Below are 12,797 nucleotides of genomic sequence, written 5' to 3' on the forward strand. Positions count from 1 at the left end.
TTACAGAACAATAACATGGGTTAGGAAGGGCAGTGATCTCACAGTCTCTCCACGATTCTTGCTTATTAATGATGTCTGCTTCTAAGGGTTGATATTTTTTAATTTGATGGTAAAACGCAGTTGACAATCAGTCAGTTGTGTAGGCAGTCCTTTTTCCCCTGGCTTCTCTGCGAGATCAGATGACGTGGAGACCAAAGATCTGTAGAACTTGGGGATACGATTTGTAAAACAATCTTAGAGTTTTAAGCTTTTAGTGTCTGTTTCACGGAAAAGCCTCTTCTGCTATTTCTTGCAGAAAGTCAGTTTTACGGGTGAGTTGTAAGTCATAAAAGGCTTTTTGCTGCCTGGTTTTGCATTTTCTATAGTGTAGACTGCGTATTTAATGTGGAGATAAAGAATTCAAATCAGAAATATTCATCAGAACGAAGGTAAAGATTCTGGCTTATAATTATTCTTTTTTTAAATGTTAGCGTTAGAAGGATCAAAAGATACAGTTGTATTAGTACAAGTTAAGTCAGAATCTTTGAAAAACTTCATTCTAATGTATAGGTAACTGATGTTCACACCAGTATTGGGAATAAATTATTTTTGAAAATTTGATGCAGCAATAAAGCAACAACCTAAGTCTGATTTTAAAATAGCTCGTTTCTCAGAATAGATCTCAGACCTAGAACAGTGTTCTTCCAAAAGACTGCTTAATGTAATTTTTGAACTATTTATTCCTTAAATTGAAAAAGACCAGGTACTTGTGTTTATAAAGTTTTGGTTTGTATAATCAGTTTTTTTTAGGAGAATGTCCATTTTCAAGGTTATATTTAGCAAACTCCCTGTAGCTTTGTATGAATATATCATTTTTAAGGTTAGTTCTTAAATCTGTTCAATGTATCTGTCAGGATGTAAAACTGTACATCCTTCCTCATATAAACCCGGTATCTCCTGATTCATTACTGCTAGGGATAAAAAAGTGTCCTACTGTAGTGATAAGTGTTTGAATTGCATCTCGGAGAGTAAATCCTGATGCGTGTTTCTGTGACTTCTGGGTACATACTGAAGAGAGGGAAGCTTCACGTTGTAGAAGAAGCTAGAGACAAGGAAACTACAGAGTTTTTGTGATGATGTTACTGGTGCAGTAACTGGTGCTTAAGACACCCCTAAACGTGCAGTGTGACTGTTCATCTTTATTCGAATCAGGGGTTTGCTCGTCTGTGGTAGCGGTGATAACCGTTTTAGGTCCCATTTTGCTCAGTTAATATAAAACACACTTTGGACGAAGGCAGGCCTGGCTCTGCCTTCACCCTTGGAGATGTGGCATAGTGCAGGGATTCAGTCTTTAACACTGTTGAATTAAACAGAATCAGGTCTATGGGGACTACTGTAAGTCTCTGTTTTTCTACTGTTTTTGACAGATTTTGTAACTAAGCCCTTGAATTGTTTTTAAGTAATTAAGATTGGTTTTACTTAGTGATTGTTTTACAAAGGAATTAGAATATACTTAAAGATAATAGCCATGTTTTATGCCCTTCTGGTTTAGTTCATGTCACTTATGTATGCCTTTGAAAAAATACACCATGGTTGTAATAAAATATAAACACTGACAAACCTCCAAAACCCGAGAAAAACTGAGATTTCCTAATGGTTGTAGCAGGATTGCAGAATGCAAACCATACCGAGAAGTTCATTTTTTAAAAATATATATTTAACATTTATTCAAAGGTAAATTAATTAAAAGTAATAGAACAGAAATCTAAACTATCTCCATTTAAAAAGTCTTTTTTTTTGCTTTTTTCTTGCTTTTAGCTTGTGTTTGTAATAAACTGGTATGGTGTGTGGAATCTGAGCTTTAACAAGTAACAGGACATTAAGCACTGCAAAGCCATTCAAAATATGGAAACTATTGATCAGTGTGTCCCCCTTTGCTAATTAAAGAATGTCCACTATTTGTTAAAAGTCAACACAATTATCAAATGAGCCCATGATTTAGTATGAACTGTCATTGACTTCAAGGTTGTCTGTGTTCTGTTTTCTTTGCAAAACAATAAAGATGCTGTAGTTGGCCTCTGGAAAGGGCTGGTTTGCTGGACTTGGGGATTTCTTTCTCGTCACTGTTGGAACCTTTAACACTTTCGGTATCTAATTCACGCTGTATTGCTGGATTTTCAAGTTGTGCTGTAACTTCCATGTGTGCTTCTGGACGTAACAGTATTTCTTACTGATAACCGCATCCTAAAAATAATGGACGTGCCATAACGGACTTTGTAAGCCTCCTGAAGAGTCAGTCTTCTTCACCTGGATTTTAAATCTGTCCTTTGAAAAATACTGTTAAACAATCTCCACCCTCTTCTAGCTTATTTAATATTGTTTGGCTGTTTGAGGGAAACATTGCCAGTTTTGCAAATTAAATTACAGTGATTGTTTTAAGAATGATAATGCTGAAAATGTCATAAAATATGTTCTGTATAGCAGCTGGTTCCTGCATTTTGCTGGTGTTACCAGTTGGCAACGAAATATTTTTTTTACAAACCGAACTCTCAAGCTCTTGTTTTACCTCTTTGAAAAGGAACGCAAGCTTCAGTTCTCATCTCAGCCTCTTCAGATGTGTGCTTAGTAGAGCAGTGTGGCGTTCAAGGGAATCTTCACGTTTAGACCCACAACACTTTCATTATCCTTCCGGACTGAGTGACTGTGGTCATCTCTTCAGACTTAACGCTGGGGGGGAAGTGAAGTGACATGGGAGGTTTTTGGTACTTTGTATAATGTACTATGTATAATGGAAGCGAAGATAAGTGGCTAAAGCAAATACATATTTCTAACATTAATTAAGTCAACCTCCAGACTTTGTTAAAAATTCATCAGCAACATCCATGATGTTCAGGCCGTCCAGCATTTTTGGGTAGGCTTGATTCCGTGCATGTTAGAAAGCTAAATGTGCTATATTTGGATCTGCAGTGTGCTGCAAATAACACTTACAGCACAGTATAATTATAACTTAAGTTTATGCAGGGAAAATAAACTAAAAATACACAGTACTGTTTAACATGACTGGACAGTGTGGGCACTGTGTGCTTTGAATTACTGTGATGAATTGATTTGCTCTGGACTTGTCCGGGATGCATTTACTCCGCTTCCTTTTCAGAGGCCTTCAATGCACCAAATATTTAGCAGTCAGCAGCAGAAAGCCCCCCTCTACACTAGAGCAGTGGACTGGCCATGTTAACTGAAATGGGAAGTGGTGTCCTTTAGATCTGCCCAGCACACAGCGCTTACCAAGACTGGTTAGTCCAACCAAAGCTTAAACATAACAAGACAGGCCAGACCAGGGTAACTCGCGCAGGCAGTGGGGAGCAGCTTTGCTTTCTGGAGTCCCGACGAGACTGAGGACGCTCAGGGAGACTGGTTGCTGCCTCTGAATCGCCACAGGCCCTGGAGGAAGAGCAGTGACTTTCACTCAAAGCAGTCTTCTGCTGGGGGTCTCTCAGGCAGTACAACAAGGGTCGTGTCCCCCTGACCCCAGTATCTTAGCAGTTTTGCGGTAGCAACGGGAACCTGAGGAGAACTTAGGGAACTTAGCTGAATTCACTGCTGTCTTGAAGGGGGTGAGAGAGGGCCTAATCACAGGTTTTACATCCTTCACTATCTGTCCGCTACCTGTGATGCTGATCCCCTGCATGATTGTATGTTGACCTGTTCAGTGTGGTCACCCAGAGTTCAGAATGTTTAGGAGGTCATGCTTCCTTCAACAATACCTTCTAGAAGTTCTTATGGGTCTGCTGGTAGAGCGATCCTGCTCATATTTCCGTTACCCTGCTTAAAATCCCAGAAAGCAGGCAGAATGGGAATACGGCACAGATGGAGTAGTTGTGGTGGCGTTGTACTTTTCCAAGAATCTGCCTTTGTATGGTGGATTGGATTTATCCTGGTTCAATCGTTCTATCATTCATTTAAAAGACTGTTTTAATCACACTAAGGCTAGCTTCTTGAAAAATGTATGTACGGCGGTGTGCAGGATTTTACATGTGCGTGCCGCAAGCGTGCGAACTGAGGCAGGCTAACAGCGAACAGGAGTTCAGATTGTTGTGTGGTCAAGACTGTTCAGTAATGCAGTAATGAATTTAGCCCAATTGAATTGTTTTTAGCAGTAGTGAAACCTTGGCTGCTAAAATTGAAATTAGAGCTACAGTTGTGATTTTATCACCTTTCTGAATAAAAATCATTTCTGTTTCTGTTCTTTGCTTCTAAAACACTTTAAATCTATTTCCAGATGGAATAGTGGTGATGCTCCTGGTTGTTGAAGGACCTGACAAGATACTGTACTTGTCCCTGCAGTCATTGTTCAGGTTAATGTGGAAAGGAACATGCTTCAAAACTGAAGTAACAAAAACGTCTCCCACTTGTTGTTATCCCAAGAGCTTAACTTTGGGAAATGATAGATGCCACACACATGCGTGCACACTGGCTTCATGTATTTAAGTGTTTTGCAGTGGGAACTAGCAGATGAATGTCTTGAATGAAAGCAGTGTCTTTATGTGGTATTGTGGGAGCGATAACTGAAGTAACTGTTCCCACTGGTCTTGCCTGCTGTACCTGATTTGCTGTTGTAGTGTTAGTTTGGCCACACCAAAAGCAAAGTCTTGTTTTATGCTCTTTAGCGGTACTAAGCCAGAAGCCAGAAGCAGAGTAGCGAGACAGCAGTCTCTTCCCTGAAATGGTACACAGCAGGTTTCTGTCTGAAGCATACTCTCACCCTTACTATTTCATTACACAGTCTGTCCTGTAGTTTTCCTGTGTTTCTTTTCTGTCAGTGAGAGTTAAAACATATGGTACTTATTCATCTTGCATAGTGTTAATTTTACAAACCCTTTTTTTTTAAATAGACAAAACAAACTCCTCCAGTTACCAAAAAATGAATGTCTTTTAGTAACTCTGGGATTAGTATCCTGAAAGATGTAGGTCTTGGGGCGTTGTTTTCCCACAATTTTTAAAGAAAGTTGGGATTACAGCTTAAAAAAAGTAAAAATAGTCAAAGTGAAAATAAAAAGTTAATTTGGCACAAAAGGAAAAGTTTTAGGAATGTATCCCTTGGTCACCTGAAGTGTGTGTGTAGTATCAGGACTCTTACACAATTGAAGAGCACTTGGGCTGCCATTCACTACATCCCCTCTTGTTATTCTCACTTCTACTCGGTTGTCATTGTCGCTGTAATCTTGAGAAATAACAAATACTGCGATAGCCGGTTTTGAATCTGACTTTCCTGCAACTACGCTGTGTGAAGTGCGATTCACAGAAAACATGTTCATGGCTGTACAGTAAAGTATTGGTCACGGAAGAGCTCCAGCTGTGGTGTTGTGCCCATGGCTTCTTTTTTTTTTAATAAAGAACTTTGTTTGCTGTTCCAAGTTCACTCTGTCTGCAGTCCTTCCCAGCCCCTGACTTTCAGTTTAGCAATCCCCCACACATAACATCCCTCATCATCCAGAAAAGTCACATGGGAAAGTTTGTTCTTGGACAGGAACTTCTTGGTATTTGCTCCTTGTTAATGTAACTTGGCCGATAGCTTTATTGAAATAACTACATTTAACTCGCAACACTGAAGCGCAGTTTTGTAGATCTTCATCTGAGATTGCAGTTTTGGACTAGAACAGCAGCTGAAGTATCACAAAATGTCCTGTAGCTTTCTCAGCATTCACATTTCTCACCGCCTTGTCCTGGCTACTTCCTGTCGACTTGCTGCATTGCTGTAATTTGCATTTGTGAAACGTCTTGAACTCGGCTCAACTCAATCCTTAGCTTCCCCACTTGTGACTGTCTCTCTCCAGACACTGGGCAGGTTTCAGAACACCTTGTTTTCACGAGTTTCGGTCAAAGATGTACAAACCTTATTTTAGACATCACTCTTAAGTTATAATAACCTCCTTAAGTTGTACTTATAACGTTTTTGTTTGCCACTTGTAACTTTAAGCTTTTTTTTTTCACACACCTTACAGGTTGCAAATTTAAAAAAAATAGCTATTTTTAGGCCATTTAAGCTCTTCTTTTTTCTTCTTTTTTAAGCTCTTCCTTTTTTTGTGCTGTCACTTGAAAAGTTTTCGTGTCGGGATGCAAGAACAGGTGACGAATCTGTAATGGCAGAAACAGTGACGTCTGATCGATTCAAGAAGTGGTGGACCTGTTTAGCAGAGCGTAACGTTTCGTATATGACAAAGAGGAAAAATCATTTTAAAACCTTGATTTTGTTTCTGAGAAATCTTAGCCAGTCTAATTGCAGAAACGAGGAAGGTTTTGCTTTCCTGAGCCGTTCAGCGTTGTAGAAGACCGTAGCGGGGGTTATGGAAGATGTGTGCTGTCCACGACCGTGGCAGAGATTATCCCACACAGTGCCTGTGTCCAGGGGGCTAGACGAGCCGGCCACGTGTGGACAGAGACTGTTCCCCCTGGCGGCAGAGAGGAAATCTCTGGGATCTCCGAGTTCATCATCTGAAGAAAGAGAAGAGTGTTGTCCGGGTGAGAGGACGATCGAAGGATGTGCGGTCTTCAGCAAGTTTCAGGAATCGGCTGACGCTGGAATCGAGTGATCCAAGCTGGGTAAAACGCAGCGTCATAAGCAGCGCTTCTCAACTGGTTAAAAAAGGCCTGATGGACTTCAACGCAGCCTCACCAACAAAACTCTACACACGTGTGCTTACTGTTTCCTTTACCCATGGCTCTGTTGACACCAGCACCTCTCCTGCTGATGCACACTACATTATAGTGTCTGCTGTTCATAACACAGTTTTGAGAAGATCAGGTTCATCCCAACGCCTCTAGGGAAGCAGTTATTATTTTACCTATCAGTCCCCAGGTGAAACACGATCTCTTCCCTGCCTAGCAGATACAGCAGTCTTCTTCCCTATTTCTGGACTGGCCCAGCTTCCTCAACTGCACAGGCTGTGTCAGCGCCCAGGCTGCCGGCCTCTGGGACAATTCAGGGGGCACAAGCAAAGCTCTGGAATAAAACAAACTGTTCAGCTTCAAGTATCCGTGACTGATTTGGTGTCAGCTCAGCAGGGCATATGGTCGACCGGCAGTGTTACAAAGTAACGGCTGCCTGAATTTGCCAGTCTGAGGTTTTTCTGATTAGCTCAGCGCTAATGGTGCTGATAAGCTAAGCAGCTCGAGACCAGGCAGGCTCTGTGTGCTTCCGCGCCAGCTTCTGGAGTTCAGCTTACTTTACAACACCTCCAGATAGCAGGGGCTCGGACTTCGGAACAACAAACTGTCATCTCATTTTAAAACAGAACAAGCTCACCAAGTGCAGATCCCAGACATGAATCAGCCTGGAATACCTTCTATACAGACCTGTTTAGTTTAATGGGCTGGCAGCCGGCCACAGGTCCACATCACTTTCTCATAGTGGCCTTCCTCGCCAAGATCAGTCAGACCCTGAAAGGTGGGGAGGTAAAGGAGCACCAGACGCCGGGCTGGCTGGAACATTTTTATGGCCAGATTAATACAATGCATCATGCTCGTGTTGCTGGTTTTTCAGTGAAGCCGTGCCTAACGTCCAGTGGGTAGGATTCCCAGGCCGAGATAATGAAATGCGAGCCAACCGCGCCGGAACCACACTGCTGAACTGTCCCCAACAACGCAGAGTGGAGAAATAAACCGTGTGCAATACAGACAGCTAGAATTCAGGAGCAGCCTAGTCCAGCCGGGAGATGATGAGGAGCACTTCTTATGTAATTGCTTAGCTGGGGCTCAGTAATATTCATTGTGCTTGCCTGCCCTCTGCTGGTGTGATGTTACAAAGCATTTAATAATGCCAGAGAACCAACATTATGGAATAATAATAACAATCACTTATGTAGCGCTTTTCTGGACACTCCACTCAAAGCGGTTTACAGGTCATGGGGATCCCCTCCACCACCACCAGTGTGCAGCCCCACCTGGATGATGCGACGGCAGCCATAGTGCGCCAGAACGCTCACCACACACCAGCTCTCAGTGGGGAGGAGAGCAGAGTGATGAAGCCAGTTCAGAGAGGGGGGTTATTAGGAGGCCATGATTGGTAAGAGCCAATGGGAAATCTGGCCAGGACGCCGGGGTAACGCCCCTATTCTTTTCGAGAAACGCCCTGGGATTTTAAGTGACCACAGAGAGTCAAGACCTCACTTTTATGTCTCATCAGAAGGATGGCGCCTGTTTACAGTATAGTGTCCCCATCACTATACTGGGGCATTAGGACCCACACAGACTGCAGGGTGAGCGCCCCCTGCTGGTCTCACTAACTACTCTTCCGATTAAAATGTAATTTCCCACGTACCTGCGAGTAGCTGCTGTTTCTCGATGCAGCCCACGGTCTCTTGGACTCCAGGCGCTCGTCCTGTTCTCGCTCAGGACGTGGGCGGGCGGCGCACAGCCCCTGATCCTTGTGGAGAGCTGGAGTGCTGGCAGGCGGCGTGGCCCGCGTGCTGCAAGAAGAGAGGAAGGACGCGCCGCGCGCTGCACCCGGAGGGCGTGTGGGGCGTGAGGAAGGGCCGGCTTTCTGTGCGTGGAAGCACACACAAGCCGCGCAAGGTGGTGGTGGAAGTACCATGGTCCGCATTCGCTGCGTCTACATCTCGCCACATGACGACCCAGCCGAAGAGCGCAGAACTGTGCTGCTTGTGAGAGGAGGCCCGAGCTGCCCTCCACTGCGCCCCAGGCCCGAGGCCGGAGTCTTCTGCCGGTTTTCTGCGCACCTCAGTCCTGCTGTTTGCCGATATGCTTGCGAACGGTGGCGCATTTACTCTCCCAGGCTGCTGACCGAGACGTACTGGCACTGCTGTTCACCAGCATACAGGCGTGTGTAGGTTATCGCAGTGTACGACAGTCTGGAGAGGGGCATTCTAAAATAATGATGGTCAGTAACAACAAAAGGCTGTTTCACACGCAGTGACTGGATTGTATTAGGGAGGTATGTCACTGTAAAATAAACGCAGTCCAGGACACTTTGGATTCATAATATAGAGTGCTATAAAACCAATGTTACTGTGTGTTGTTTAAAACTTGAGCTGTATTTTCTACAGGTGACTAGTGTTTTGTAGGTTACAATGGTTAATGTTTCAGAGGATGTAGTGGTTAGAGTTTTCAGAATAATTTTAACTCTCCTGTGAGGAGTTGCTCTGTTTCATATAGGCTATCGACTGTAAAATACAGAGTTTCTGGGCAGCGTATCCTGCTTAAAAGATTTGTAAACCTGCTGTTCGATTTTTATAAAATCCTAACATATATATTCAAAGCCAGAACTTTATCTCCACTGCTGTATATGTAGCTAGAACTGCAGTTTGTTTCAAACACCTCTCAGGTGCCCCATGTCTTAGGAAATGTTTGGACCCCTGTGTTCTTTAGGTAAAGCGCTAATCGGAGTGTTACTAATTATGCTCAAGTGATGTTATCAAGCAGAAATAAAACTGATATGTTCATGTGATGTACTTTGTTTAAGAACCTGCTTTATGCTGGGGTTAAAAATTTTAAGTTTGAGGAGAGTCTTAAACGTTGATGAGCAATGGAAACATCGATCACGGTCCGCATCGTAAAGAAGCGTTTTTTTGCTGTTGTTGTTTTTACTGCATTATCATTATTTGAGAGTTAGCCGACTCTTTCCATGTCTTTGAAATATATACTGTATTGGCCTCAAGGACAGTTGCTGGAGAATGCTGTGATTGTGATGGACCTCAGCGATCATGGGCTTTTTTTAAGGTTCATTTAACAGATTTCCTGTACAAGCTCTTTGTTCTCTGTATTTTGTTCCTGAAACTATTCTGAAAGTTTTAAAATAAATTAATAATTTATATGAATGAAGAGCAAGTGTGTGAAGATTCTCTGTGTTCAGGATGAACGCTATTTCAGAGAATTGTCCTGCTCTTTTAGTAGTTCATGGGTGCAAGAGAGAGGAAGTCCTCTTGCTTTCTGAATTCATAAGCTCCTCAGACACATCTTGTGCTTATATGACTGTCATTGAAAGATTTGTTTTAAAAATGTCTTGTTTTCTTTGCCTTTTGCAGCTTTTTGGACAGAATTGACTCAGTAAGACAGAATGACTACACACCAACAGATCAGGTAACTAATAAAACTAAATAAAAATGTTTTTTTTACATGTGTATATATCTCTACTGAGAGGCCATAAAATACTATGAGGTCCTATTAATTATGCAGCAAACCCTTGGGACTTTTTTTGTTGCCAATGTGAGTTTAAAATAAGTGTCTGGGGAATATTTTGCTGTATGCAATATTTTGTGAAGTGCATTTAAAACAGAACAGGAGGCCTTTCTGTTACACCAAGGGTGGTGGGAGACTGGAACAGGCCGTCCAGTCATGCTGTTGAAACGGGTTACCTGGCTTCTTTAACTTAATAGCTGGATGAGATCCTGGGATCAATTAGCTACTGAAAGAATAAGCGAGATGGGCTGAATGGCCTCCTCTCATTGGGAACTGTCCTTATGCAGTTATGAGAGCGATGCTATGTAGCAGCATTGCCAACAGGTATACAGGAGTCACAGTAATAGAAAAAGGCTTGTGGACCTGTCAGTAGGTTGAAAGATGCCATAAGCCATGTGCGTTGTACACATCCCAGCCATGTAAACACAGTGCATTAATAAGAACCTAGTGCATCATGCACAGAGTGTTAATGAGGTCCTCATTCATCTGCAATGTTCCACAACTGTCAATCATGGAGATGAGCCTGGGATCATGAATGCCTGGATGTCACTGGAGTCTTAATGTCCACTGCCAGCTGTTTTACATCAGATGGTCTTGCTGTAAGGACAAGCAGCAGTTCTTTTGATTTGATTATCCTTGTCCTGGTAGCCCATGTCACCGAAACAAGACAGGACTGGAACATTTCTAGTCATGTTCTGTAGGCTAGAGAGTTTATTGCTAATGATTGAGCTAGGACTTGAAACAGGCCAGTTAACGACAAAGCCATTCACAGATGTTGGCATGCTGTGCCTTGTGGTGGCATAGGCTTTATTATGGGCAAATCTTTAATATCACTATCTCCTGGCATATAAATGTTGGCCACCCAACGGAGGATCAGAGGATGAGTGGAGGTGTAGGGTTGTTAGTGCTCATTTTCAGTGTCCTGTTCAGTAGTCTGACCACTGTTAGGGCAGCCTTGATACACAGATCGCTTTCCTACCCCCACAGAGTCAGGGATAATAATAATAATACTTGATTTAACCAGATTCTCATTTACAATGGCAGACTGGCCTAGAAACTTGGTCCAGTGCTACACAGAAGGCAAAACCAAGAAAGAGAGAGAAAGGCACTCAGAACAAAAAAAACGCAGGCGTTCCTTCGGACACACTATGTTCAAGTGTTGGGTTGACCATCACGATCTCTGAAATTGAACCCAGCTGAACGCCTGCAGGAAGAGTTATCTTTCCAGGCCTGCAGCATCATTGACCATCCGTCCTGAAAGCACCTGGGAGACATCTGTCAGGGCACAGTGTTGTCACGTGTCTTACTAGGCATCAGTGGCCTCTGCGTGTGTTCATGGTGTCTGCTAACCTCACAGCCAGCAGGGGGCAGTGTGGGCGGTGTGGTTATTTCCTCAGCTGATTGCATTGGTTCACTCAATTTCTACCCTGTGAGCCTTCATCAAGCCATGAAAGAACTTCTCTTCCAGAATGGAGTTTTTATTGGATCACAGTATGACGATGTAAATACTGCCTAATAACAGATACTGTTCTGTTTCCTCAAAATGAGCCCGTTCTCTGCTGAAAGATTTTTTCAGTAGAAGGTATTTCAATTTCTTATAAAAGAGAGTCTTCATTTTGATATTTAATGACTTCAGTAATCTTAGTATATTATAAATCACTAATTGCAATCTAATTTGATAGTAACTTCAAAAATGAATGTTTGGTCTGTGTTTTTCTTTTCATTACATTTTAACAAAAACTTTTCAAGCTTCTGATCTTTTTCTGATTTTTTTTCCTGTACTCTAGGACTTGCTTCGATGCAGAGTTTTGACATCAGGGATTTTTGAAACACGATTTCAAGTAGACAAAGTTAATTTCCAGTAAGTACATTGGTTTTGTCAAAATGTTTTCACAAGAGATTGTCGGGGTCTAATGACCTGTACAGAGGCGCATTAATCATCTGGCTTGATCTTATTAGTGTTTGCAACACTATGTTCATGTCACTTCAGATTGTTAGAAGCAGTCTTACTGGCTTTTCAGTTCAGCTAAACAACCAAAAGAGGCTTTATGTATCCTGAAACGTCACTAGAAGTGTTTTAGTCTGCAGGAAGTAGATTTATCATCAGGTTACACTGCTGTGTGGGTGGTATTTGTTTTTGTGTTGTAGCACAGCCTGACCCATGCATGTGGTTTCCCCTGTTCTTTGCCATAGATACCATGTGCCTGGAGCAAAACATTTCAGTCGCTTAGTGCTAAATCCATCTGGGTTTTTTCTCTGTTAGATTGGCTGCTTTTAATACATTTTATTTGTAGGTTTAAAAATTGAGTGACTAAAAGACCATAGTAGTTAGGTGTTCTTGCCTTTGTACTATGACTGCAGGAGAGAAAAGTTATTTGTCTTTTGAACTTTCCCGATGTGGTTCGACAGACTTTTTGCCTCTGTGACCAGCTAGCTCCACCTGCAGTCCCTGGTGACTATGATTGAGGATCACTGCAGAGGAGCTGTAACCACACAGTTTCTCCACTAGGGGGAGCCAAAAGCCTTTCTGCTCATAGCAATTTAAGGAAAACAGGAAGCCAAGCTGTTCCTCCCTACAGTACACCTTTGAGACTTTTATGTTCCTTCTTATAGATTCTTTATAG

The 12,797-nt window shown here is 42.4% G+C and overlaps 1 protein-coding gene across 2 annotated transcripts in view; it reads left to right on the forward strand.

Moving 5' to 3' along the window:
* Positions 1 to 12,797, forward strand: part of LOC102682577 (guanine nucleotide binding protein (G protein), alpha activating activity polypeptide, olfactory type) — a 137,490-nt gene that overhangs the window by 117,668 nt on the left and 7,025 nt on the right. For both annotated transcript variants that reach the window (XM_006633864.3, XM_006633865.3), the window contains exons 6-7: positions 10,020 to 10,074; positions 11,961 to 12,034. In XM_006633864.3, the coding sequence (XP_006633927.1) occupies positions 10,020 to 10,074; positions 11,961 to 12,034 (129 nt within the window). The remainder of the gene's footprint in view (positions 1 to 10,019; positions 10,075 to 11,960; positions 12,035 to 12,797) is intronic.

This window comes from Lepisosteus oculatus, chromosome 6 (assembly GCF_040954835.1).
Source record: "Lepisosteus oculatus isolate fLepOcu1 chromosome 6, fLepOcu1.hap2, whole genome shotgun sequence".
In the NCBI taxonomy this organism is placed as follows: domain Eukaryota; kingdom Metazoa; phylum Chordata; class Actinopteri; order Semionotiformes; family Lepisosteidae; genus Lepisosteus; species Lepisosteus oculatus.